General features: G+C 39.7%; 1 protein-coding gene across 3 annotated transcripts in view; it reads right to left on the bottom strand.

Annotated features, from left to right (window-relative positions):
- The window catches only part of PCNT (pericentrin), a 92,746-nt gene extending 68,983 nt beyond the window's left edge, over window positions 1-23,763 (bottom strand). Inside the window, exons 1-11 of one of the 3 annotated variants that reach the window (XM_063317793.1) lie at window positions 23,678-23,763; window positions 21,970-22,125; window positions 21,402-21,657; window positions 20,954-21,009; window positions 19,316-19,490; window positions 16,902-17,026; window positions 15,908-15,998; window positions 13,817-14,081; window positions 12,987-13,074; window positions 10,230-10,446; window positions 7,800-8,038 (exon numbers count right to left, since the gene is read on the bottom strand). In XM_063317793.1, coding sequence (XP_063173863.1) covers window positions 7,800-8,038; window positions 10,230-10,446; window positions 12,987-13,074; window positions 13,817-14,081; window positions 15,908-15,998; window positions 16,902-17,026; window positions 19,316-19,490; window positions 20,954-21,009; window positions 21,402-21,657; window positions 21,970-22,125; window positions 23,678-23,746 — 1,737 coding nt within the window. In that variant the 5' untranslated portion in view covers window positions 23,747-23,763. The remainder of the gene's footprint in view (window positions 1-7,799; window positions 8,039-10,229; window positions 10,447-12,986; window positions 13,075-13,816; window positions 14,082-15,907; window positions 15,999-16,901; window positions 17,027-19,315; window positions 19,491-20,953; window positions 21,010-21,401; window positions 21,658-21,969; window positions 22,126-23,677) is intronic. The other 2 variants (XM_063317792.1, XM_063317794.1) reach the window with 2 other exon arrangements.
- Window positions 23,764-26,862: the final 3,099 nt, after the last annotated feature.

Here is a 26,862-nt window from a genome sequence, read left to right as displayed (position 1 = left end):
GATGTTGGCCATTCTTTCCCATGTTCCTGCACAGTGCTCTTTCACAATGTACCCAGGTGCCCCAAAATATCATCTAAATTCATGAAATCTCATAAATTTCTACCAAAATCTTCTGAGATTTCACCATTTACAGTCAGGACCAGAAATATTGGAACAAGGGTAACTGTCTTGGCATTTGGCCTCTGTACACCACCACACAGAAGTGGTGTGGGAGCGAAGTCAGGACTTTCAGCTGTAATTCAAGGGGTTTGACAAAAGTGGGGCACTAACTATTCAGGAAGTACAGCCAGTGGCATACACACACCCCCATCGTTGGTGGCTCATAAGTAATGGAACAAACCAACATCATTACAAACGTAAGGATCGCCTTTAATACCTGGATGAAAATCCTTTGCAGTCAATGACTGCCTGAAGTCTGGAACCCATGGACATGACCAAATGCTGAGTTTCTTCCCTCGAGATGCTTTGCCAGGCCTTTACTGCAGCTGCCTTCAGCTGCTGCTTGTTTGTGGGTCTTTCTGCCTTCAGTCTTGTCTTCAGTAAGTGAAAAACATGCTCTATTGGGTTGAGATCAGGTGACTGACTTGGCCATTGAAGAACATCCCACTTCTTTGCCTTAAGAAGCTCTTGGGTAGGTTTTGCTGTATGTTTTGGGTCATTATCCAGCTGCAACATAAAGCGGCGTCCTATCAGTTTGGCAGCATTTGGCTGAATCTGAGCAGAAAGTATAGCCCTATACACTTCAGAATTCATCCTGCTGCTTTTATCAGCAGTCAGGTCATCAAGAAACACCAGTGACCCAGTTCCACTGGCAGCCATACATGCCACTGCCTCCACCATGTTTGACAGATGATGTGGTATGCTTGGGATATGAGCTGTTCCTTTACTTCTCCATACTTTCCTCTTCCCATCATTCTGGTGCAAGTTAATCTTGGTTTCATCAGTCCAAAGAATCTTATTCCAGAACTGGGCAGGCTTTTTTAGGTGTTTGCTGGCAAAGTCTAATCTGGCCTTTCTGTTCTTGAGCGTTACCAGTGGCTTGCACCTTGTTGTGAAGCCTCTGTATTTACATTCATAAAGCCGTCTCTTGACTGTAGATGTTGACAATGACATGCCCACCTCCTCAAGAGCGTTCTTCACCTGGCTAGATGTTGCGAAAGGGTTCTTCACCATGAGCAGAATTCTGCGGTCATCCACTTAAATTGTCTTCCGTGGTCTTCCAGGCCTTTTGCTGTTGCTGACCTTGCCAGTTAATTCCTTCTTTATCCGGATGTTCCAAACTGTTGTATTGGCCACTCCCAATGTTTTTGCTCTCTCTCTGATGGGTTTGTTTTCTCAGCCTAATGATGGCCTCCTTCACTCGCATGGACACCTCTTTGGACCTCATGTTGAGAGTTCCAGTGAACAGCTACCAAATGCAGATTTAACACTCAGAACCACCTCCAGGCCTTTTATCTGCTTGATTGGTCATAGGGTACCCAGGAAACAGGCCACAGCTGGCCATGCAGCTGCTTGTCAGCCATTTGTTCCATTACTTATGAGCCACCAACGATGGGGCTATGTGTACGCCACTGGCTGTACTTCCTGAATGGTTAGTGCCCCACTTTTGTCAAACCCCTTGAATGACAGCTGTGTTTCCTTTCAACTTCAATGTGGTGGTGTACAGAGGCCAAATGCCAAAACAGTTATCCTTCTTCCAATGTTTCTGGTCCTGACTGTATACTGGGGGAAGGGAGGCACTTTTGGTGGTGGCCTCATTTTTAGGAAAAACATGCTGTTACATTTCTCACATTTCTTTCATGTCCAACTTCACTATGTTCAACACCAAAACTACAGAGCACCGATTGTACAAGAAAGTAAATTATCTAGACCCCTTTCAGTTAAGGGTTCAAGCCTGGCTATGGAGTTTTGGGTAGATGTTAAAAACTAGAGGTGAGGGGACCTAAAGCACCTCACAGGGAAAGGCCCAACAGGCTGACCTCTCTTCCTACCTCCCCCACCAGCTGTTTCCACCTGTTTAGAAAGAAGCAGGCCACTGCAAAACAGCGTCTCCTTTGAAGGCCATAAAACCAGGAATATTCTTGCCATGTGAGAGCAAGTTAAAATTCCCCAAAACTATCAGTCTTAGAAACTCCACTCTCAGCTGAGTGATGAAATCAAGCAGATCAGGCAGGGTAGTCGCTATGCAGCAGGGAGGCTGGTACAGCAGCAACAAATATAACTGCTTCCTAGACTAACTTCAACCACAGAGTCTGAAATCAAGCTATCTGCAGAACACACCCTTCGAAAGTCATTAGGGTAACAACTCTCACCCCCTCCCCCCCGGCCCACTTTGGGCTTATAGCTGATGTCAAATTTGAAAGCCAGGTAGGCATATCTCAGAGAGTGGAGCACCCCTTTCTGAGCCCAACTAACTCTCATGCCAAGTCAGCCTCCTCAGGTATAAGGTCATGGATGAGGGGAGCTGGTTACACACTAATCTGACATTTAACAACATTACCCAGAGAGTAGGACCACTGAGGATCCAAGTGACATGGCAGTGGGGCTAGCAGCCAGAAGGTGGAATTGTTATCAAATGCTGACTCCTTATCTGTGTGTGGCCCACTTTCAGATTCTCACCATCTCTTCTCTCTCTTATTCTCCCATCACCATTCAGATATTACTGTCCTATCTTCTCCATCAATCCCTCTCCCAAGTCCTGAGAACCATCTAACATAATCATCTTCACAACAAACCAACCAACCACAGCCAGCTAACTGTCAGTCCATGGCATCTCCCCAATCTAATTCTGCTGTAACACACTCAGCAGCTGCAGGAAACACCAAGCTGTTGCAAAGGCTGTGCCACTGTAACTCACTATCATGCCACACATTTCTTATACCACTTGCTAGACCCCAAGTGCAATGGGATTAGCAGCTGGCACAGTTCTGAGATGCATGCTTAATCTCCCAGCACAGAGCCAGTTCAAGATCTTAACATTCCAACAAAGATTCCCCTAGGCAGCCCCACAGGAGGTCCAGCAGGCAAACCTAGTATTAGCATTAGAGGTATATTGGGGAGATGAATGTACATATTCTTTTATCAGCAGTTTTGCAGTGTTGGGTGAGAACCTGAATGATTTGCAGGCAATTTACATAGATTGTATGATGAAACAATACACACGCACACACACACAGTATATCTGAAAATTAATCAAAGAGCAAAGGAGTTCTGTGGACAGAGGAACTGGACTGAAAGAACAAGTGAACATCTTTCTATACTTTGCAAAATGTTCTTTAGATCAAAATGGAACAGAGTAAAGGGTTTTTATGTATATATTGATGCAGTGAAAGGGATATCACTGAAATAATTATAGAAATGCTTGTCTCTGCTTAATCTCATTTACTGACAAGAAACATTCATGGCAAGTACAGTGCTCCTTTCTAAGCATACGGAAATATTTCAAAATCTAGCTTACTAAAGGCAGCATTGCTATTTTCCCATAATATCAAACATGTTCAAATACCAAGGCTAAAATCCTAAATGCAGATCATAGAGCAGTAGTAGGCAACTGGATGCTTTCCTCTTTATTTTAGTCTACAATTCCCATTATCACATCAACTATGTTAGCTAGACTCCAAAGCATCTGTAAAGCTCTGCCTCCTGAGTCCAATGAATGTAGGGGGTTTAGAAATAAGCAGGGTGGATTTGATTTACAGTAAATCAGTAGTCAAGAAGACTAAAATTTAATTATTTAAATCACAGTATTTTCACTATTCTAGAAGATCCCATTACCATTTTTAGTAAAAGTATATTTTGGTTGTTTGATATAAACCTGATAAAGAAGTATAGACTTCATTTCTATAAGGTATACAGACCTATGGTCCCTTCAGTGTCTTCAAAGATGGAGCAACAGTTTTCATAATAATGCTTCATTTGAGCAGCTAAGCTTTGCATGTCTTTGCTGCACTACAGTAACTGCATTTTGCCTGTGCCTTACCCACATATACAGGAAGTCAAACATAACCAAAATATTCCCATATGGGGTCTTTTGGGGGGCCTGTTGCTATGATTAGATTTGTACACTTCATATCCAGAAACTTATTTATTAAACCCTCATATGGTAGAAATCTTCAGCAAAGGATCGTTACCTTGTCGTGGTGCTGGAGCTTGAGCACCTCAATGATGCCATGAGCTAAACCGTGAAGGGCCACCCAAGACGGGAAGGTCATGACAGAGAGGTCAGACTAAATGCGATCCCTGGGGAAGGTAATGGCAACCCACCTCAGTATTCTTGCCGTGAAAACTAAATGGATCAGTACAACCAGAGATATGTCGGTATACCATCGGAAGATGAGACCCCCAGGTCGGAAGATGGTCAAAATGCTACTGGGGAGGAACAGAGGATGAGCTCAACTAGCCCCAGACGTGATGACGCAGCTAGCTCAAAGCCGAAAGGACGGCTAGCGGCCGACGGTGCTGGTGGTGAACGGCGAATCCGATGTTCTAAGGATCAACACACCATCGGAACCTGGAATGTAAGATCTATGAGCCAGGGCAAATTGGATGTGGTTATTGGTGAGATGTCAAGATTAAAGATAGACATTCTGGGCATCAGTGAACTGAAATGGACTGGAATGGGCCACTTCACATCAAATGACCACCAGATCTACTACTGTGGACAAGAGGACAACAGAAGAAATGGAGTAGCCTTCATAATTAATAGTAAAGTGGCTAAAGCAGTGCTTGGATACAACCCAAAAAACGACAGAATGATCTCAATTCGAATTCAGGGCAAGCCATCTAACATCACAGTGATCCAAATATACGCCCCAACCACAAATGCTGAAGAAGCTGAAGTAGAGCAGTTCTATGAGGATCTGCAGCACCTACTGGACAACACGCCTAAAAGAGATGTTATTTTCATCACAGGAGACTGGAATGCTAAGGTGGGCAGTCAAATGACACCTCGAATTACAGGTAAGTATGGCCTGGGAGAACAAAACGAAGCAGGACACAGGCTGATAGAATTTTGCCAAGACAATTCACTCTGCATAACAAACACTCTCTTCCAACAACCTAAGAGACGGCTTTATACATGGACTTCACCAGATGGACAATACCGAAATCAGATTGATTACATCCTTTGCAGCCAAAGGTGGCGGACATCTGTACAGTCGGTAAAAACAAGGCCTGGAGCTGACTGTAGTTCAGATCACGAACTTCTTCTTGCACAATTTAGGATCAGACTAAAGAGATTAGGGAAGACCCACAGATCAGCTAGATATGAGCTCACTAATATTCCTAAGGAATATGCAGTGGAGGTGAAGAATAGATTTAAGGGACTGGACTTAGTAGATAGGGTCCCGGAAGAACTCTGGACAGAAGTTGGCAGCATTGTTCAGGAGGCGGCAACAAAATACATCCCAAAGAAAGAGAAAACCAAGAAGGCAAAATGGCTGTCTGCTGAGACACTAGAAGTAGCCCAAGAAAGAAGGAAAGCAAAAGGCAACAGTGATAGGGGCAGATATGCCCAATTAAATGCAAAATTCCAGAGGTTAGCCAGAAGAGATAAGGAATTATTTTTAAACAAGCAATGCGCGGAAGTGGAAGAAGACAATAGAATAGGAAGGACAAGAGACCTCTTCCAGAAAATTAGAAACATTGGAGGTAAATTCCAGGCCAAAATGGGTATGATCAAAAACAAAGATGGCAAGGACCTAACAGAAGAACAAGAGATCAAGAAAAGGTGGCAAGAATATACAGAAAACCTGTATAGGAAGGATAACAATATCGGGGATAACTTTGACGGTGTGGTCGGTGAGCTAGAGCCAGACATCCTGAAGAGTGAGGTTGAGTGGGCCTTAAGAAGCATTGCTAATAACAAGGCAACAGGAGACGACGGCATCCCAGCTGAACTGTTCAAAATCTTGCAAGATGATGCTGTCAAGGTAATGCATGCTATATGCCAGCAAATTTGGAAAACACAAGAATGGCCATCAGACTGGAAAAAATCAACTTATATCCCCATACCAAAAAAGGGAAACACTAAAGAATGTTCAAACTATCGAACAGTGGCACTCATTTCACATGCCAGTAAGGTAATGCTCAAGATCCTGCAAGGTAGACTTCAGCAGTTCATGGAGCGAGAATTGCCAGATGTACAAGCTGGGTTTAGAAAAGGCAGAGGAACTAGAGACCAAATTGCCAATATCCGCTGGATAATGGAAAAAGCCAGGGCGTTTCAGAAAAACATCTATTTCTGTTTTATTGACTATTCTAAAGCCTTTGACTGTGTGGACCATAACAAATTGTGGCAAGTTCTTAGTGGTATGGGGATACCAAGTCATCTTGTATGCCTCCTGAAGAATCTGTATAACGACCAAGTAGCAACAGTAAGAACAGACCACGGAACAACAGACTGGTTTAAGATTGGGAAAGGAGTACGGCAGGGCTGTATACTCTCACCCTACCTATTCAACTTGTATGCAGAACACATCATGCGACAAGCTGGGCTTGAGGAATCCAAGGCTGGAGTTAAAATCTCTGGAAGAAACATTAACAATCTCAGATATGCAGATGATACCACCTTGATGGCTGAAAGTGAAGAGGAACTGAGGAGCCTTATGATGAAGGTGAAAGAAGAAAGTGCAAAAGCTGGTTTGCAGCTAAACCTCAAAAAAACCAAGATTATGGCAACCAGCTTGATTGATAACTGGCAAATAGAGGGAGAAAATGTAGAAGCAGTGAAAGACTTTGTATTCCTAGGTGCAAAGATTACTGCAGATGCTGACTGCAGTCAGGAAATCAGAAGACGCTTAATCCTTGGAAGAAGAGCAATGACAAATCTCGATAAAATAGTTAAGAGCAGAGACATCACACTGACAACAAAGGCCCGCATAGTTAAAGCAATGGTGTTCCCTGTAGTAACATATGGCTGCGAGAGCTGGACCATAAGGAAGGCTGAGCGAAGGAAGATTGATGCTTTTGAACTGTGGTGTTGGAGGAAAATTCTGAGAGTGCCTTGGACTGCAAGAAGATCAAACCAGTCCATCCTCCAGGAAATAAAGCCAGACTGCTCACTTGAGGGAATGATATTAAAGGCAAAACTGAAATACTTTGGCCACATAATGAGAAGACAGGACAGCCTGGAGAAGATGCTGATGCTAGGGAGAGTGGAAGGCAAAAGGAAGAGGGGCCGACCAAGGGCAAGATGGATGGATGATATTCTAGAGGTGACAGACTCGTCCCTGGGGGAGCTGGGGGTGTTGACGACCGACAGGAAGCTCTGGCGTGGGCTGGTCCATGAAGTCACGAAGAGTCGGAAGCGACTAAACGAATAAACAACAACAACAATGGTAGAAATAGCTTTCCCCCACTTTTTGTTTCACTTTCCCTTGCATATAGCCTGACTCCTCCTTCTTGCCCTGATCTCAAATTATTTATTCACTGACCTTCTTTGTCTTTTGACTTTTAGAAAAATGTCTGCTACACTTATTTCTATATCAGCATTAGCAATTTGAATAGAATATACTTAGAAGTTATGTTCATTGTACTATACTTGAGCTGGTTTCATTTTTAATAAAACAACTGTTTTAAATTCAAATTTAAAATATGTTAAATAAAATAATGTGTTTTTTAAAATTACTGATTTTCATTGATCTTGGAAGTGAGCATGCATATAACTACAAAGTAAACGCAAACATTGCAGTAATTTTTAAAAATAGAAAAAGTTACTATTTTTCAATAATAAAGATAATTGATATGTTCAAACCAAGATATTTCCTAAAAGCAGTATTTTTACACTGATCAATATATACCTGTTCTAATTCTTCTTTCAGATGCTTTTCTTGTTGAACACTGATTTCCTTTAATTCGGTATTTTTTCTCTTCAGTTTTTCTATTTCTCCTTGTTGAGTAGAAATGGACTGCATTTCAAGCTGAAGACAGCCAAGGTCATTCTTGTACTCATTCTCCAACAACAGGAGTTGCTCTGCCACCTCTGTTTCTATCTGATGTGCAGCATCTGGAGCACTTTGTAGACGAATTTTAGTAATTTCTGAAAACGACAGAATGTTTTAAAGCACGGAGAAAGGGGGTTTGGTAGGCTGTGGTTGATGCCTTGTCTTGTGTATTCTGAGAAACTACTATGATGCAGTTAAACCTAATTCTCTGGTAAGAGACAAATGTCAATCCACATGAAATAGCCGGAGAATGTTGGCTCTGTCCCAGCGAAAGTCAGTCTAGAAGAGCTACAGACCGCAGGGAAGATGCACGTATTAAAAAGTATGCTGAAATTCATACAGATGGGATTAACAGAGCCACTGTTGTCTAATCTATAGACAATATACGAATATACTAAGAATCACAGTAAATAGATACTATATATACTAAGAATCAAAGTAAAATTTATAAAGTATTTTATAAAATGTTGCTCTTAACAATATAACCAGGTAACTAATCCATTTAGCTGCTAGTTTAACAAGTTACACATGATAAAACATTTCAACATAATTTTTAACGCAGTAATGTAACTACATTACAGATGAGGTTTACTTTGTAGATACAAGACTGATTGATGACCCCAAAGAAATTACTGTTAGACTTTAAGATACTTTATAAAATTACCATGTTATGATTACAGCAGTTTTAGTTTACAAGATTTACAACAACAAAAAGTCTTGTGACATTTAGAGGCTGGTGAATATATTATGCCAATGTTTCTCAATATGTTAGGATAGCAGAGGGTACGGAAGAACTATCTTCTGCCAGTTCTGTACTTAAGCCATTAGCTGTGTTCTTAAATCGTTAGTGTTTTATCTCATCAATTCTTCAGTTTTTATTTTCTTTTAAGCAAGCAAAATCTCAATATAAAAACTATTCGGGGGGAGATGGGCGGTTTTAGAAATTTGAGAAACAAACAAACAAACAAACTACTATGTCCCAAAGCTGTTATGAGGAACCCTCATTTGCTCCCATATAAAATATTCATAGTAAAACGCATATTTTATCTTAATAATTGACAGCTATGTCCAAGGCTTTTTGAAGGTTTCAGTTATCATGTATCTTCTGGTACATTATTTCTGGTACATAATTTAAGAAAGAAAAAAGTGTTATAAAAATGAAGACACTGATAATATATTTTTATGGTACAGTTAATCCTCGTTTAGTGACAATTAGGATGGCAGCTTTGTTGCTAAGTGAAGCAGTTGCTAAGTGGGAAATCAAGTGACAGTGACTGTGACTGTGCTTTCCTTTTCCCCTCTCCCCCACCCTTTGGAATGCTCACCAGGGGGCTGGAATAGCCAGCTTGAAACTGACAAGACTACTCAGTTTCAAACTTAGGCTTTTGTTTGCCTCCTAACTACTCCCCTGCCCTTGGAACGCTCACCCAGGCACTGGGATAGTTAACAAGAAGGGAATTAATGTTTGTATTTACATTCATTGGAGAGGAAGAGATTGCAATAGAGTAAGCAGATACACAACAGGGAATACACATGGAGAGCAATGTGCTGGCACCAGCAGTCGCAAGCATGCTACGCAAACAGCCTGGTATACTCCCCATTGTATGCCTGCGTACTCTCTTGTAATCCCTTCCAGTCCAATCTCTCCACTCTGTGGGGGAGGAACGGGTCAGACACAGGAGAGATCACCTACAGAGATCACTCCCCTCCTTGCTTAAGTAATCTCTCGACTCTGAGACGGGAAAAAAAAAAGAAAAAAACCCAAGCAATTTCTGTGGGCAATCTCTCCTGTGTCTGGCCCGTTTTTTTATCCCCCCCTTGCAAAGCGGATAGACTGGAGAGAAAGGGATTACAAGAGAGTAAGCAGGCACACAGTGGGGAATACACTGGCTGCTGGCACCACCACATTCCTTTCAATGTGCATTCCCCACTGTGTGCTTCCAACCTCTCCACTTTGCAAGGGGGGGGGGGAAGAGAAACAACAGGTTAGGCACAGGACAACATGTACTGACTGTAATGGTGATCACGTGACTGAGAGATGCTGCAAAGGTCATAAATGCGAGCATTGGTCATAGTTATTTTTTCAGCACTGTCGTAACTTCAAACGGTCAATAAACAAGGCAATCAGTAAGCAAGGTCTACCCTTGTAACATGACCTGGTTAGGTGAATAATCATGTTTATCCTTGATATTTGATACAAATGTGCCTATTTAGAGGTTTTAAAAATCTGTTTTGAAGTTGGAGCATTCAAAATCCACAGCTTGCTTATGAGATACAGCCTTTTACCTTTGAGGTGTTCTTCTGAAAGTTTGGCACGTAGCTGTTCAAGATTTAAACAATGTTTCTTTTTCAGTTGTTCTATTTCAGAAGTATATTTATCTGAGAGCTCCAACTTCATCTTCATAATATTCTCTTGGTACTGGAATATGAGACTAGATCTTAACAACTCAATCTCATGTAAATGTTTTTTGTCCAAACGCAGTTGGACAGAACAAAGTTCTTCCTAAAGTGAATATGTAAGAGAAATATATTATTAAGATTAGGAAATTTAAATTTTATCTAATTTAATCATTTTGCACTGTTTGATACATTAAAAGCAATCTATACTCTTGGTAATCATCATTAAATGTAATACTATACTAAAATATGCAGATGACATTTTAGCAACATCACAATCAGGTTGAGAAAACCAAATCTTCATAAAGAAAATGAGAACTGAACAAGTGTTAAATATAGCATTGGTTTTTAACAACTGGAACACCAATGCAAGCAAAGTCAAGGTGCAGGAATGAAGACAAATTCAGGGGAAAATGTTCAATGATGATGATGATTTTAGAATTATGAGTAAAATATTTAAAGCAATAAATTCATATAGTAAATTATCTTTGAAAACAACATGATAGGAAGATGAAAATGGCATAATACTGGACCATTACAATTCTGTTTTTAGGCTTTTAAAATTAAAAAAAAGGTCTTTAGAGCTGCATAAGCTGCTAAAAAGGTACATTTAATTTTTTTCAAGTTTTTCTTTTTTTCCTGGAAATAAGACTTCCCCCCTCCCCTGATTTTGAGCTGGGTAGCTCAAAACAGCAGAATTTTAACCATGCAGAAGGAAGTGGGTTTTCATACCACATTTAAACTAAATGTGGGCTGCAGGTATGAAAGGACTGACCAATAATAAGTAGAAAGAGAAGCAAGATAACAGACTACTCTTAATTCATCAGAAAGCCTATTTACGCAATACATGCAGTATGAATGTACTATTCAAGAACTACAGTGGAGAGAGTCAAAAAATAGTTAACTTCAAGTTTAAGAGGCTGTGAATATAATCTGCTAAAACATAGCCACCAAACCAATCCCATTTCAAAATGTGTATTTTGAAATGCCTCATCTACACCATCTTACAGGACTTAACTGTGGTTTGGTTAAAAGTCTTCTGTCTCATTCACATAACACATGTGGCTTGTCTAGTTTTGGCTTACACTACAGCTTATACAACACATTATGGTTAATCAAACTATGGCTTAGCATGATATATGAACCGTTCAGTACCTAGTTTATTATTTTTTTCATCAATTAGTATATCTGGCTACTAGCTACCATTTAAATAAAGTACTCCTATCATGCTAGGAGGAAACCATGTCAGCACAAGTTGCATGCCCCAATAATACGCCCTTAATATGCATCTGGAATGGCCATGCTGTGCTGCTGTCCACCCATCTCCTCCATTCAACATTGCACTGTGATTGATAGTTTTGCCCAGCTGAAATTTGGGTATCACCAAAGATGTGAAAAAACACTACCAATCCTGTACAGAATGTATGTTGAGGGAGTGCCTTTAAGGTCTGGACATACCATCCAATCATTTTTTTCTTTTCCAAAGTACTGTTAACTTAATGATCAATAGTGGACAGCGGAAAGTTTATCTTTCTTAATTATGAGGTAGCAATCACCTGGATTTGTGCAGCTCAGGTGCAGTCACTGTTTAAGTACTTTGGGAGCTGAAGTTCAAGAATGGGAGTGCGGGGGGGGGGGAGGTTGATATATGTGGGAGAGGCAGATGCTCTTGGTTTCTTAATTTCTCCAATATAATTTCTCCAAAATGATTATTGATCTGGAAGCAGATAGATGTATTGGCCACTAGATGGAAGCAAAAAGGTGGAGTTTTTATCTGTCTTGGTGGTTGTCTGGATTTGTGCAGCCAAGATTTTTTTTTTTAATCGTATGGCATAGCAGTTCGGTGCTCATGCTGCTTTTTCTTGCTGGGAAATCCTTGTGAGGTCCAGCAGCCAGATGTGTAGACTATTTAGCTGTGACAAGTCACATTGCCCAGGATGCACCACAAGGAGGCTAGTCTACATTGCACCGAGTTGGGCTGAGAGAGTGTGACTGGCCCAAGGTCACCCAGCCGGCTTTCATGCCTAAGGTGGGACTAGAATTCACAGACTCCTGCAGCCAAGATGTAGACACTGGATAAATGTTGCTGAAGAACTGGAGTTTAAGAAATTGTATTGATTTTTCTATCAGATCACAGTATACATACAGCTCTGATTATCCAGAGAATAGAGAAGTATGTTAAAGCCACATCTCTACCAGGTTATCTTCTACAACGAAGTAGTTAAAAAAAAAAAAACAGTTCATGAGGAGTGGGAATGAGCCAGGGCTTCCTAAGAGCAGCAATCACCGGAAAGGAATTCCTTGCCCTGGATGCTACAGAAGCAAAAGAACCAAGGCTTTTCCATTTTAACTGAAACACCTTAAATTACATGCATTAAGCTGTTAGGCTAATCAATTTCAGGGCTTCTTACTGTGTAATTCAACTGTTGACTATTCAACCAAACAATTTAAAACAGACACAAAAACTACCTCTTTTCATGCTGGAACATCTTAAACTAGCTTCCGGAGCAGGCAGCCTACAAGATGGAGGCTCCACTGTGAGGCTATGTCCTCAGCACATGGTAACCGCACTGTAGAAAGCAGATCGTATGGATGAGCTTAATGACTTTCAAATACATCTACTACGTTTATTGCTTGGCAACTTACCTTATAGTGCTCCAGTTGCTGAGTTAGCTGTTCAAACAAATCCAATCTCTCTCTTTCTGTCATCTCTTCCAACAGTGTAACAGATGGGCTGTATAAAATATATGGAATTTCAATGTTTCAGAAAAATAATTTCAGGTAGTATTCTTTTAAGAATAGAATGATAGATTTAAACTTGCTGAATTACAATCTGAGACTAGCTTAAAATCCTTACGTATGTATTAATGCTGCCACAATCAGTAAGAAAATACTAGCATGAAGTGAAGCTGTATGGATTCCATGGGGGTAGTTGGCACTGTGAGGGTGCCAAGAATAAGATCTTCACTTGCCATCTTGAATTTTATATTTTATATTTTATATTTCATATTTTTATATTTGTATCTGTATCTATATATATTTATGTTTTATATTTATACGGTATTGTTTTTTAGCGATCTGTGATTTTTATTATCTGTCAGCCACCCAGAGTCATTGTATGCGAGATGGGTAGTAGAGAAATATGACTGATAAATCAATCAATCAATCAATCATGTTCATTTATCATAGTTAGAAGACTACAGATACAGTGTTATTAATACACAGCTAACTTCGCACTAATTTCTCCATAATGTTCTAATGATCTGTGTGCTGAAGTCACTTAAACAGTTATTCCCCAGTAAACTGGAAGCCACAGCAACATTTCCTATCCTCAGTGAACATGGTGAGCCAAAATGTTTTCTTTAATGATTGCAAATTAAGATAATTACTGTATTCAACCTAAACCTAAACTCGGATTTAAGGTTCACTGAGGTAGAACCAATAGCAGGATAGCAATATTAAATTACTAGCTTCACCCAAATTCCACATCTTGTTCTTGGGATTTTTCCATCTCTACTATGGAATAATCTTTTACTTCTTGCAATCTCTGATGCAGCATTGTTAATTCTTCTCTGTAATTTTCTTCCACAGACTTTAATTTTTGTTCAAAATAAAGCCTTAGTTGTTCCAATTCAGTTTCATGTTCAGTCCTTCTTTTTTCCCATTTAAGCTGAAAATCTTTTTTCAGACATTCCAGTTCTTCCACATGTGAGGTACGAGCAAGCAGTTGTACTTTCAGTTCTGATGGGTAAAAGAGATAATATTGTTCACTTTAAACATATTAATTCAGCTGAAATAAAATTATTTTAAAATGCAACTCCCATACTATTAAGGCTGCAATATTGAGTGCAAGCACTACTGAAAACAACGGGACTTAATTCTGAACAAACATATAGAGGTCTCGTTTCAAGAACATGAACTTCCATTTCATGCATATTTGTGCAAAAGAACTCATTGAATTCAGCAGGATACTCTTTGATATATGTCTATAGGATTGCAGCTTAAATTTATAATATAATTTGATTTTCTCAGCTGGCCCTCTGTTTGAAAACTCCTTTATATGAGTTATATGAGAAATAAATGAATAAATTCTGTTTGGACTACTGCAACACACCCTAAATGGGGCTGCCCTTGAAGAGCATTCAGAAGCTTCAGCTGGTGTAGAATGCAGCTGCACGGGTAGTAAATGGGGTTGCTATTCGGCACATATAACACCACTGCTTCGGGGGCTGCACTGGTTGTTAGTGTGTTTCCAGGTGCAATTCAAGGTGTTGGTCGTCACCTTTAAAGCCCTTCAGGGCCTGGGACCAGGCTACCTGAGGCACCACCTTCTTCCAGTTGTTTCTACCCATCCAATCCGGTCCGGCAGGATAGGCATGCTCCGGGTCCCCTCAGCCAAGGAATATTGGCTGGCAAGGAACAGGAAATGTCTCTTTTCTGACGTAGCACCTGCCCTCTGGAACATCCTCCCTCCTGAGCTTAGGATGGCCCCAACCCTGCTGGCCTTTCAAAAAGCCTTGAAGACCTGGCTATGCGTAAGGGCCTTGGGCCCCAATTGTGTGAAGGGCCCCGTTTCCTGGTTGTGCTGACCCCAACAGATTACAATATCTCTTGGCAGCTATTTGCATTTAATTTATTTTTGTATTGTGTTTAACTGTTTTAATTGTTTTTATGATTGTTTGCCACCCAAAGTCACTGGTTTGAGATGAGCGGCTATACAAACTGAATGAATGAATGAATTGATAAATCATCAAAACATAGCACGTTTTCAGCAACAGCAAAAGTTTGAATACAAAACTAATTTAAAAGAATGTGCATCATCATCATCAGGATCACTGTAGATAAAGAAAATTAATACTTTATACTTTAGATGCTGTATAGGAAGTTAGTGGAGGTGTACTTTATAACCTTTATTATATGAAGAAATGCCTGACTTTGGAAGACACAAATGCTCGATATCATACTCTTCTTGCCTTGATTCTATCAAGTTAAATTTTTGTTGTAAATCAAAATAATATCATGATTAATCCACCTATTAAGATTGCCAAGTTAACTTTCTTAGGAGAATTCCCTATCTATAGAAGTACTTCTGAATGGCTTTGCTTTGTGCAATTATTAAGTGCTCTTTAAGAGATGAAAGATAACTAAACAAGGTTTCCAAAGATTTATTTTGAGTGAACAGGAAAAATGAGTATGAGAAACAGTGATTCCTATGATACCCTGGCTCCAGATCACTCAGGCTTATAAAGATCAAATACCATTACTTTGAATTGAAATTAAAGATCTACAAGTGAGTTTGTGATACATGTGGCCCATACTTTTGAACAGGGAAAATTACATCTATTTCCAAAAATGAAGGTAGATATAATATAAAATACTGAAAGTAAAACTGCAATTTCCCTCAAAACTGTTAATTATTCCTTTGCTAGGTATTCATTACGAGGGTATAAAAAGTCATTCCTTTAATATCTCACTGGTAAACTTCAACAATCCAAACATAAAGCAAAAGATATTCATTAAATGGTAGCAAATCTATTCTAATTACAATTTCTCAATTTTAAACCTACCACTTAATTCTTGCCGACTTGCCCGTGCGCTATCCAGTTGTGACCAAAGTTGTGCCATTTCTTCTTCCGATTCTGCCTTTAGTTTCTGTATCTATAGAAGTCATGGTAAGTTACTACATCTTTGTCAATTTTTACATTAAATGTTTACTGTATGAATTGTGAACCTATTACTAAGAAGCTGAAGAATCAATAATTGGAAAGAAATGCCACATTTCATTTGGATCACCATATGCACTTAAAGAATATTAATATCTGCTAATACTTTAGATATAGAAAGTTAGTGGAGATGCACTCTTTCTTATCCTTTATTATATGGAGAAGTGCCAGATTTTGAGCTCTCACAGACACAAATACTTAAAATCATACTTTTCTTGATTGATTCTATCAAGTTAAGTTTTTGTTGTATATCACAATATTGTGAGTTATCAAAGCCATATAGATAACTATTACACCCTGCAAGGAACCTATGTTACTTTGGCTAATCTCAAAAAATGAAGTAAGGTCAGACCTGGTGAATACTGGGAGACTACCAGGATACACCAGAGCAGTAAGCCAGACCAGGAAGTTAAAGAAAAAAAAAAACTGGAAGAAGACAATGGCAAACAATTTTTTATACTGTGCTGTGAAAAATATGCCCAAAAGTCACTAGGAGTTGAGCTAGGAGACTTGACTTGTATGTAGATACCCATTAAGAGCACTAGCATTAGAATATTTTCCTCAACAGCTCTGGAGAGTCTGAAATAGGTTACACTTCCTGATATTATAGACAGTAATATGGATGCTCCAAGTCCGAGGTGATGCCAAAAGCTGACACAGAGAAATTAATTTCTAAGTTGTTGTCAGACCAGGAGACTCTTATACATGGAAAGGATAAGATGCTTCTTTTACTCTATGGTTTGGTGTAGCAGTAAGGCACAATTCTGCACAACATTTTACAATACCAACTCTCAAGAGGTTTTGTCTTTATCAAATTGTCTCCACAATGCATATTTACCTCCTGCTGCAACTCTCCTACTTGTTTCTTGCTTTGCTCTTTTACATCTTGCAGATCTTTTTCATGTTCACTCTGCAGTGTTTTCATGGCTAGATGGTATTCATTTTCTAGATCTTTATGTTCCACTACAAAATAATGTTATGTTATGAACGTTCTTGTATTATAAAAATCAAAATGCACATCTTTTGCCCATGAGATATAGTGCCTCTTTTAGGATGACTCATTTAAATCACCTTTTCCAATATCAGAAATAGAGAGCTGCAGAATTCTGAAGAGGTGTAGGAAAAAAGGAGTGAATTTGATGGATTGCTTAATTTGTATAATTTCATTTAACTTTTAAAAAAGAAATCATTGAATTCTTTGGAGCAATCCAAAAACAAAAAAGGCTATAATATGAAACAAGAAATGAGAAATTGCTATTTCAAGCAGTTAAAATCCTAGGGAACATGTAGATTTATTTATTTTATTAAATTTATGTCACCGCCCATCTCCCCCAGTGGGGGACTCTGGGCGGTTTACAATAAAATGACACTAAAAACATATCCACCTAATTTACCATTAAAATATAAATAGAAATGAATGAAAAATCCAAGTGGAGATGGAACACAATCACTAAGGGGTGCTGTGGCGCCAGCCATCCCCAGGTGGAGCTGTCGCTCTCCCCCTCCCAAGCAAGGCGGCAGAACCAGGTCTTCAGTTTCTTCCGGATGTCCGAGAGCGAGGAGACCTGTCTCAACTCCAGGGGCAAGATATTCCAAAGGGGGGGTGCCACTGCAGAAAAGGCTTGCCTCCTGGGCCCCGCTAGATGAAATTCCTTTACTGATGGGGTCCGTAGCATGCCCTCCCTGCCTGACTGGGGGTGGGGGGCGGGTCGATGTTATGGGGATGAGACCGGCCCTCAGGTACCCTGGTCCCATGATGAACCATACCAGGAAAAAAACAACAAATGGGATAGCTGGAAAGGAGGATAGTTAGCAGTTTAGGTACAAAATGATCAGAACTTGGATAGCTTTTCTAGAATGGATAGATATGGAGATGAAAAGGGACAAGGTAGCTTCGTGTAGTGCAGAGTGGTAGGCTGCAGTATTGCACCCGAAACTCTCCCCATGACCCGAGTTTGATCCCAGCGGAAGCTGGATTCTTGGGTAGCCGGCTCAGATCGACTCAGCCTTCCATACTTCCGAGGTCGGTAAAATGAGCACCCAGCTTGCTGGGGAAGGTGACCACTGGGGAAGGCAATGGCAAACCACCCCGCTATAGTCTGCCAAGAAAACGTCACGAAAGCAGCATCCCCCCAAAGGGTCAGATAGGACTCGGTGCTTGCACAGGGGACCTTTCACCTTTCACACAGCAGCTTGTAGATTGTTTAGGTCAGCTATCACTGAATACCTCAGAATCCTTCTGGGGCTGTATCAATGGGCCAAGATACTGTAACACATATTTATATACTATCTGTCATGTACAATGCAATTTTTCAAGAATAGATTTAAATATAATGAAAAACAGTGACGTAAAACACATAAAATATAGTAATAAAATAACATAAAAATGACTTTAGCAAGGAATTAACATGATATGAAAGCATGTTTTGTTTCCCCACCCAAGTACCAAATTGACTATGTTGCAATGGTACAAAGCTTAAAACAATTTTACAATACCACATTCCTTTGAAACAAAACTGACAGAGCAAAAGCAAGGAATTGACCCAACACCAAGGATGAAGAACTAATCCTGTCATCAATATTCTTCACTTAATAGATATTTAACCATTCTAATTCAGATCAGCATGGGACACTCAAAACAATACAATGAGGAACAATTAAATATTTTGTTTCAAATGGAGAATAGGCAAATGGCTGAGCAAAGGCTTATGAGGTCTTACATATTCCTTGCTTCCAGCCCCTGCCCCACTAGAAGTTATACTCAGAAATCCCACTGCAAGCAATGCTGCTGTTTCTTGAGCAGGATTACAGGCAGGAAGAAAGAGACTTAATCCTAAATCTGGACTCATTACTAAATAGTGTCCAAGACATGGGTAAAATTGAAAAAAAGGATTCTTCAGAATTGCTGGCAGAGAGGATTACTCCAACCATCACTCTTCCTATCAGTAGCAGCAGGCAAAGCAAATCATGACTATCTTAGACTATGAAGGAAGCAACATTATCTAATGTAGAACAGCTATCTAGTATAAATTCTGATAGTTAATTACAAAGTTTTGGTTCCTAGTTACTGAAGACTTAACAAATTCCACATATACCTCAAAATTAATGCAGTCTGCTCTTTACTGATAACAGTGGCAAAGCATCTACTGGTTTTAACAGTAAGATAAAATCCTGTATCTTGCTGATTTCTTGACCTCTCTGGGGAGCACAGAGATATTGGAGAGATAATTATTCCCAAAATGCAGTGCTTACTTTCAGCCTGTCTTTTTTCAAGAGATAGCTTCTCCATTTTTTTCTTTAATTCTTCAGTTTCTGCTGTTAAGTTTTGTTTCATCTTGTTCAGTTCAGTCTGATGTTTTACAGATAACTCTTCAGATACATTTTTTAAACTGACGTCTGCATTCAATGCCCATTCTTTTTTAAGATTCTAAAAGGAAATGAAGTTTAATAATTAAGATGCCATTATCTTAACAAAACATTTTTTCCCACATTGGACTCTTTGTAATTTTAGTGGCTCTTCTACTCTGTCAGTTCCAGCTACTACACTGTAAGACTGCAAAAACAACAGGATTCTATGGCAAGGCCTATATCAAGCCATGAAATGTAACCTCTTTTTTCAGGAAAACTAATATGTGTTTAACTCAGGATTCCTTTAGCACCTCTGAAAGCTGTCTCCTAATGGGAAACACAGAACTCTGAATGCATCCTCAACTAGGTGAGCCTAGGAAGACTGGTATTGGCAACTTCTCTCCCACACTACGCCTCTTGTATCAGGGGCATTGTGAGAGAACTGAAACAGCAACATCTGTTGCTCTTCTCAGCACTGTTTACTGTGCTGTTTACACACAAACCTGTCCTGTTTACACACACACACTATTTCTCCCATGCCTTTAATATTTGTTTCCTGCACTCCAAAGACAGAAGAGCCCAGAGTAATGCAGGTGGTAATGCCTCCCAGTTACTGATCACCAACCTGTTAGCTATTAGAAAACAAAATAACCCAAGCAGCAGCTCAGATGGGGACAGGAGAGGCAGTAGACAAGAGTGCTTGAACTACTGCAGGTGATCAGCAATAGCAGAAGCAATCTTAAGAGTTCGGAGTACCACAAACAGCAATACTTCTCAGCCAAAGGTTGGCTTTTGTCATCCCTTAGTTATTAACTTCTTTCAACACTGTTCAGGCTGTAATTTCAAGATGTTCCCATGAGTACTACTCCAGACAAGCAAGCAGGCACAGAAGTAACAACATCCAGTAATTAAGCAACATGATTGCTGGCACTATATGGTCATCCTGGCTCAATGCAAAAAAAAAAACACGTTCTTGGTTCCATGTTAGATTCCAGAGCAAAAAGAAAAACATTGTTTTAAGCGGCTAGGGAGAAGGAAGCAACATGCTTCCTCTGTTCTTTCCCCATACCCCAAAGAAGAAGAGGCAAAGGACCTCTTCTGTTGTCAGGTGCTATTGCTTAACAGCACACGATAAACCCATCAGAAAGAAAAGGCCTCCAAAAACACTGTCAGATCTGGAGCTTGCCCTGAGTAGGTACCTCTCCAGAGCTTTGTCAGTTATTTCTACCAGCATGTCTGGATATACATTCACACAAACAAACATATACAAACATTTGTATGAGACACAGTTTGGTTTCTTGTTACAAATCACTAAATTAGGCTGCAGTGTGATCCCAACAAGCTCAAGGTATCTTCTGTACAGTGTGAAGTTTAACCTAGATTAGAAATTAGAACACCCAGACCTTACTGACACCTGAAAATTTTAATATATAACCTATTTTTAATTAAAATATTATCAGATTCTGAAGAGTATTAAAACAGATCTTCTGTTTTAAAAGAAATAAATGTGACTTACTAAAGGTAACAAACTATACACAATACCTCCAAAATGTAATGTTTTTCCTCCATTTCCAGAGTTATTTCTTTCTTCTTTTCATCTGAAATATGAAATGGAACAGAATGTGATTGGCACATGTTCATATGAATATTTTTTAAATCAGCTAGTCAAAGCACATTCTTCCTTTTCAAACTTAGTACAAATTTTTGCACGTCATTTCTCTTAAATACCCCCCTCCTCTTTCAGTTTGTACAAAATACTCAGATTTCTGCAAAGTTTAAAATACATTTGCTTTTATTTCATTTAAATATTTTTAAATTTTACTGGCAATTCATTTTTTTATTTCATATTACTTAATTTCAATCTCAATATATGATCTGTTATTACTGCTTTTGGGATCCATTTTGCTTCCAGTTAGTAATAAATCAACTCATCAAGTAATCTAATGTTTTATTAATTATACTAGTGAGTCAGGATCTGTAAGTTGTATACCCATTTCACGTTGATGTTTCAAAGCTATTTCTTCTTTTTCTTTCTGATTCTGTTTCTTTATAAGCTCCAATTCAAAATGGCATCGACTTTGCAGAATTGCAATTTCTTGAGCATGCTTATCACTGAGCATTTCACAGAGCTCCTTTAGGGCAGTTTCCTTCTCCTTTGTCAGATTCATTTGCATTACCTCCATCTGAGATGTGTGTATGTTATTTGAAATTAGCCTTAAGGCTTCCAATTTAAGATTATCCAGGACCTACAAATTAAAAAAGACAGCATATGAATGAATATGCTTTATTATAATTACTATCAGTTTCTCACAGTATTGGAGTTCCAATGCTACATTCCTTGGAATCATGCTGCTACTAAAAATGAAGGATATATTAGAAGGTTTATATGGGGTCTTATGGGCAGCATGCTGCTTCCTTGCAGCTTGCTCTCATAATTAACACTAGCATAACATCATGCTGACAACATAAATGGCACAAGTTAAAAACATTGTTGGTTGCAATCAATAGGGATTTAAAATTTGCAATAGCTAAGGACATTATTCTATTGAATACTGCACCTCTGCTTGCTGCAGCTCTCCTTGATGCACAACTTCCATTTTTTGTTGTAATTCTTCTAATAATTGCTGTTGCTCCTCCATTAATTTAGCATGAAGGTTTTTGCTCTCATCTTCACACTCAAAAAGTTCACCTATGTCACAATTTTGTTCTTGTTCCTGAACCGAAGAAGCAAAGTGCATTACATATATTTGTACACATAGACAAGAATGTTCATATAGCCATTAGAATGATGATGAGCAGATTTCAAGCCTGAAAACTCTAAATTTGCTTTTATTATAACCATGATATCCAGCACCTGCAATAAACATATGCTTAAAATTCAATAACTCCAGATTCAATAACATTTTGAGTATCAGAACTGAATTTACAGTCCTTTTAAAAAAGATCCAAGCTTTCTTCATCAGCACTATACTTTGTTTGGGTTGGTCTTTTTTTCCTTTCCTGATTTTAAACAATCTGGATCAGTAATGCAGGCTCTTCTATCTCAAATCACCCAGTTATCCAGATACACCTTCAGTCTCCCTATAATAGAAACCATTCTGAACAGCATAAAATAAAGATTTATTAGTTAAGATGTACATTAATTTTCTTCCTCCAAAGAACAAAACAGTTTGGTTTGCATGCGCATTGTTTGCATACTATACTAAGATAGTTTTAATATTTCTTCCCCTATAATTTGATTAGTATCGACTTATTTGTCCCACCTGTTATTAATACATTCTGCTATGGATTCAAAGTATTCTGAAATCTTACAGCATCTTTATTATGACTTAAACTACCCCCCTTTCCTTCTGTTAAAGGCATTACTTTTTAAGATGTTTAAGATACACTGTCATTTCCCTTGTTTTCTAGATTATCCCTGCTAAATCAGTTCCTTATTAACTTCTAAAGCAAATTCCTTTTACTTAAGGGAAGTCTTGCTGTTTTGATACTTATGCTTTAAAGCACTGACAGTGAATATGTATGTTGTTCAAGCAGCTTGTGTCTAATTCAAGCAGCTGGACTGACACACTATGGCTGGTGCAGTTTGTATCTAGTCCAATTTCAGTACTTTTTCCCCTCTAAAATGCCTTTAATAAAACAACAAACTGTTTATAATAATAATAATAATTTGTTAAATGTGTATACTACCCGACTTCCAGCAACTCTGGGAGGTTTACAATTGTTAAAAACGTTTAAAAACAAAGAATAATGCAATAACACAAAAACATCAAAAGACAAAAGAACGATTTATTTTTCTATCAGTGGACAGATTGATACAGTGTGTGTCTGTGCGCGCGCACACGCACACACACTGCATTTACTATAAATCTTAAAGAGAGGTGAAGATCTGTCAGCGGCTCATAGCGGCGATCGCATAAGAGCTCCTTGGTGGAAGTCGAGAGTTGACAGAGTCTCATATGATTGCGGGAATTGCTGCTGCAGCGCATTACTCTAGCCTAGCCCTGGACAATCCAAGAGAAGCTTTGAGCCAGGGGTACGTACGGGCAACCCTCTAATAAAGGGAAGAACCATGCGCCGTGCAGACCCGCGTGTCTCACACCTGAGGCGGCGAGAAGGGCCTCTCCCCTCCCGGCACAGAGCTGACCTCGGACCCCTCCAGACGGAGGATCCTCCCCGTCCACCCCACGCAGCTCGGAAAATAAAAGAGTCCGCTCGCTGCGGCTCTCCAACGACCCGGCTCCAGAGCAGCGGAAATCAATGCACCTCCGGCGGACCGCGGGAGCTGCCAGCAGCCTCTCGTGCCCCAGCCGCCGCTGGCTCTTCCCCATCCATGCCCAACGCACGAAGCCGGACCTCGCTCTCGGCCAGCCAACAGCAACCGTCGCGCAACCCCCGGAGGCCTCCAACTTTCAGCCAATAGGCTCCTTCGACGTAGTCTCGCGCCCTCTCCCCCAGGTGCCCGAGCAAAGCCCAAGCCAAGCAGCTTCGGCGTCAGCTATTGGAGCGCCGGGAACCAATAGGGAGTCAGCAGCAGGAGGCGGTACTGCCAGAACCTGTAACCGCCGAACGGGGGAAAGGGAGCGGGTCTTCCGGGGTCGCTTGGAAAGAATTTTGCTTTTTGCTTCGATTTTCAAAAATTCAAAACCGCGGTGTTTCGAAAATTCATGGAGCGCCAGGCTTCAGCACTATATACAAAAGTTGAGGTGCCAGAACAGCCTCTTGAAAGAAAGCTCGGAACTGAATTTCCTGAGAATCCGTACCAGACTTTTTTTGCCGACCGTGCACTCGAAGTCCCTGGCACGGCCTTTTCTATAGTAGTTTTCGTTGGTTTATATGGTTTTTAACCCTTGTAAGCCGTCCTGGATCGTATGCGATTGGGCGGCCGAAGAAAACGAAATTGCAAATAGTCAAGTTTTCAATGTTTTCAGACGGCGTTTTGACGTGTTATTTTGTGGAGCAAAACCAACAAAGCATTAGCAATTGTATTACCCAATAGCTTTTCTCGATCACAGTCCGGTTCGCCAAATCTATCTGGTACAGTCCTGATTAAATAGGATGTATGTGTACATGCATACATTACATATATGTCTGTATATGTGTATATAGATATAGATACGCACGGAGAGAGAACAGTCGTTGAGAGACGGGCGGCATACAAGTTTAATATTCTTTACACATACCACCGTTATGAGCGAGTAGAAAGGAGGGCATAGCTAAGCGAGTGGCGGTGGTGACAAATGTATTATTGGAACTGTCAGGGCTTTTTTTAAATAAGTTGTAGTTGCACAAGAAATAAAACTCAAGAGTTGGAAAGAACAGGACTCTGCTACGTTATTAGCGTTAGTAATTTTCCTCCCCAAGAATTGAGTTCTAACTCTTCATTTTTGTCTATCGCACAAGTGGGGCGGTTCCCTAACCTGATCCAGGAGAAAAGACTGCGCATTCTCTGTTTTATTTTTAAATTTCACTCCCCGCCTTCATTCCCGCTCTGAGCGCTCAATTAATGCGGCGAAGTAAAAAGTTGGGCCCGCCCCATGTAGAAGAGCAGCCGTTTAATAGGAAGAGGAAAGGGCAGCGACGCAGTGGATTTTAACTCCTTGATGTTTACGATTCAAGCTCTTTCTCTGCTAAGTTAAACTAAGAAAATATATCTTAATAAAAAGGGACGTTTCTCAAGCACTAATCACCAAAAAGTAGTAAGGAATATAGAGTGGACCAGCTTCAATGCACCTGTGGTTTCCTCGATCGCTTATGTATTTCTTCCCTGCAAAGACCTGGAGCTGATTGTGTTAATTGCACAATTGTAATTTTACATATGGCTCGACATTAAAGTGTTTAATAGATTTGCTCAGAAATTTGATGCATGTGAGATTGGATATACTACATATCAGGAATGAGTTTCTTTCTTGTTCACAGCACTGAAGCTGTATTCTGCTTCTCTACTAATTAAAATAGTATATACTATTTTCATGGCTCTCTATAGATTCTGACGCCATAGTTCTTTTTGTATTGCAAAAATCAGTGATCAAAAGGTCATTTTATCTGCCAAAACAGAATTTTAAGTCAGCTTTCTCAATGAAACCAAAGGGAAAATACAGTACTGTATGTCTTCTCTGGGCATGTATATATAGTACTGTGCTTAAGTTGTGGGGGTGGTTGTGCCTTCAGATCATTCTTGACTCCTGGTCACCATCTGGACAAGTCCCTGCAGTATTCTGGGCAAGATGTTCAGAATTGGTTTGCTCTTGCCTTCTTCCTCAGTTGAGTTTTGTGCCTAGGGCAGGAGTAGAATTCACAATCTCCTAGTTTCTAGCCTGAGGCCTTAAACACCTGCATCAAACTGGCTGTCATATACTAAGTAGATTGAAATAACTTGTCATTTTATTCCTATTTTCCTCTTTAGGGTTAGATCTTGCATTTGAACACACTGTTGATACTAGTTGCAATTTTATTTGGTCAGTTGCATCCTGGTGTAGCTGTCTGCAAAGACTTAATTTTCCTCTTTTCTACAAAAAAGGATGTAGGCGTCATGATGATTGACAGCAAGGACTTTAAATCTAAATTTGCCCTTTCAATCTTTTGTAACTTCCAGGGCTCTAATGATATGTAATAGATGGCTACTGGGTGAGCTTTTGAGTGTCAATCATTAGTGCCAAATCTCTGATAAAATTGATTGATTTGAATGATTTTATTGTAAAGAGCAGGGTTGTTTTTCCACACTAGTTTTTCTGCTGGGGTGGACCCAACACTTTGCCAATTTTATTTATTTAATTAACTATGGTTCAATTTGAATTTTTTTCTTAATTGTATAGTTTGAGTACAGCTTATCTTGAAACAGTTAACTTGGTGTATACTCTGAATGGTGTTATCTGGTGCTAACTGCAGCCTATGATTTGAGGAATGCCAGACAGTGAGGTATGGTTCTTCTGAGTACTGTGAGGTGCAATGCCTCATGATCAACCTAGCATTGTATTGGTACTGTCAGAGTAAAGTGTGATCAAGTTAGTAGATAAGAATCATCAAATCCAAACAGCTTAATTGTCTATCTACAATATTGCTTGCATTAGCTTGTTCAAGTTCAATTGGCTGTACAAATATATTCACAGAACTTCCTGTTTTATTATTATTATTATCTAATAATAAGTTGAGAGGCAGTTTGGTGCAGTGGTTAAGGCACCAGGCTAGAAACCAGGAGACCGGGCATTCTAGTTCCGCTGTAGGCCCAAAGCAGCTGGGTGACCTTGGGCCGGTTCCTCTCTCAGCCTGAGGAAGGAGGCAAGGGCAAACCACTTCTGAAATCTTGCCAAGAAAACTGCAGGGACTAGTCCAGGCAGTCATCAGGAGTCAACACTGACTCGAAGACACACAAACAGAAACACAAATGTAATGTATACATTGCAATCCCAGATGTGAATGTGCTGACTTGACTCCTAAATAGTAATATAGGA

The sequence above is a fragment of the Candoia aspera genome, chromosome 1 (assembly GCF_035149785.1).
Source record: "Candoia aspera isolate rCanAsp1 chromosome 1, rCanAsp1.hap2, whole genome shotgun sequence".
In the NCBI taxonomy this organism is placed as follows: domain Eukaryota; kingdom Metazoa; phylum Chordata; class Lepidosauria; order Squamata; family Boidae; genus Candoia; species Candoia aspera.
The sequence above is the reverse complement of the archived record's forward strand: the minus strand, read 5'-3'. Positions and strand labels throughout refer to the sequence as shown.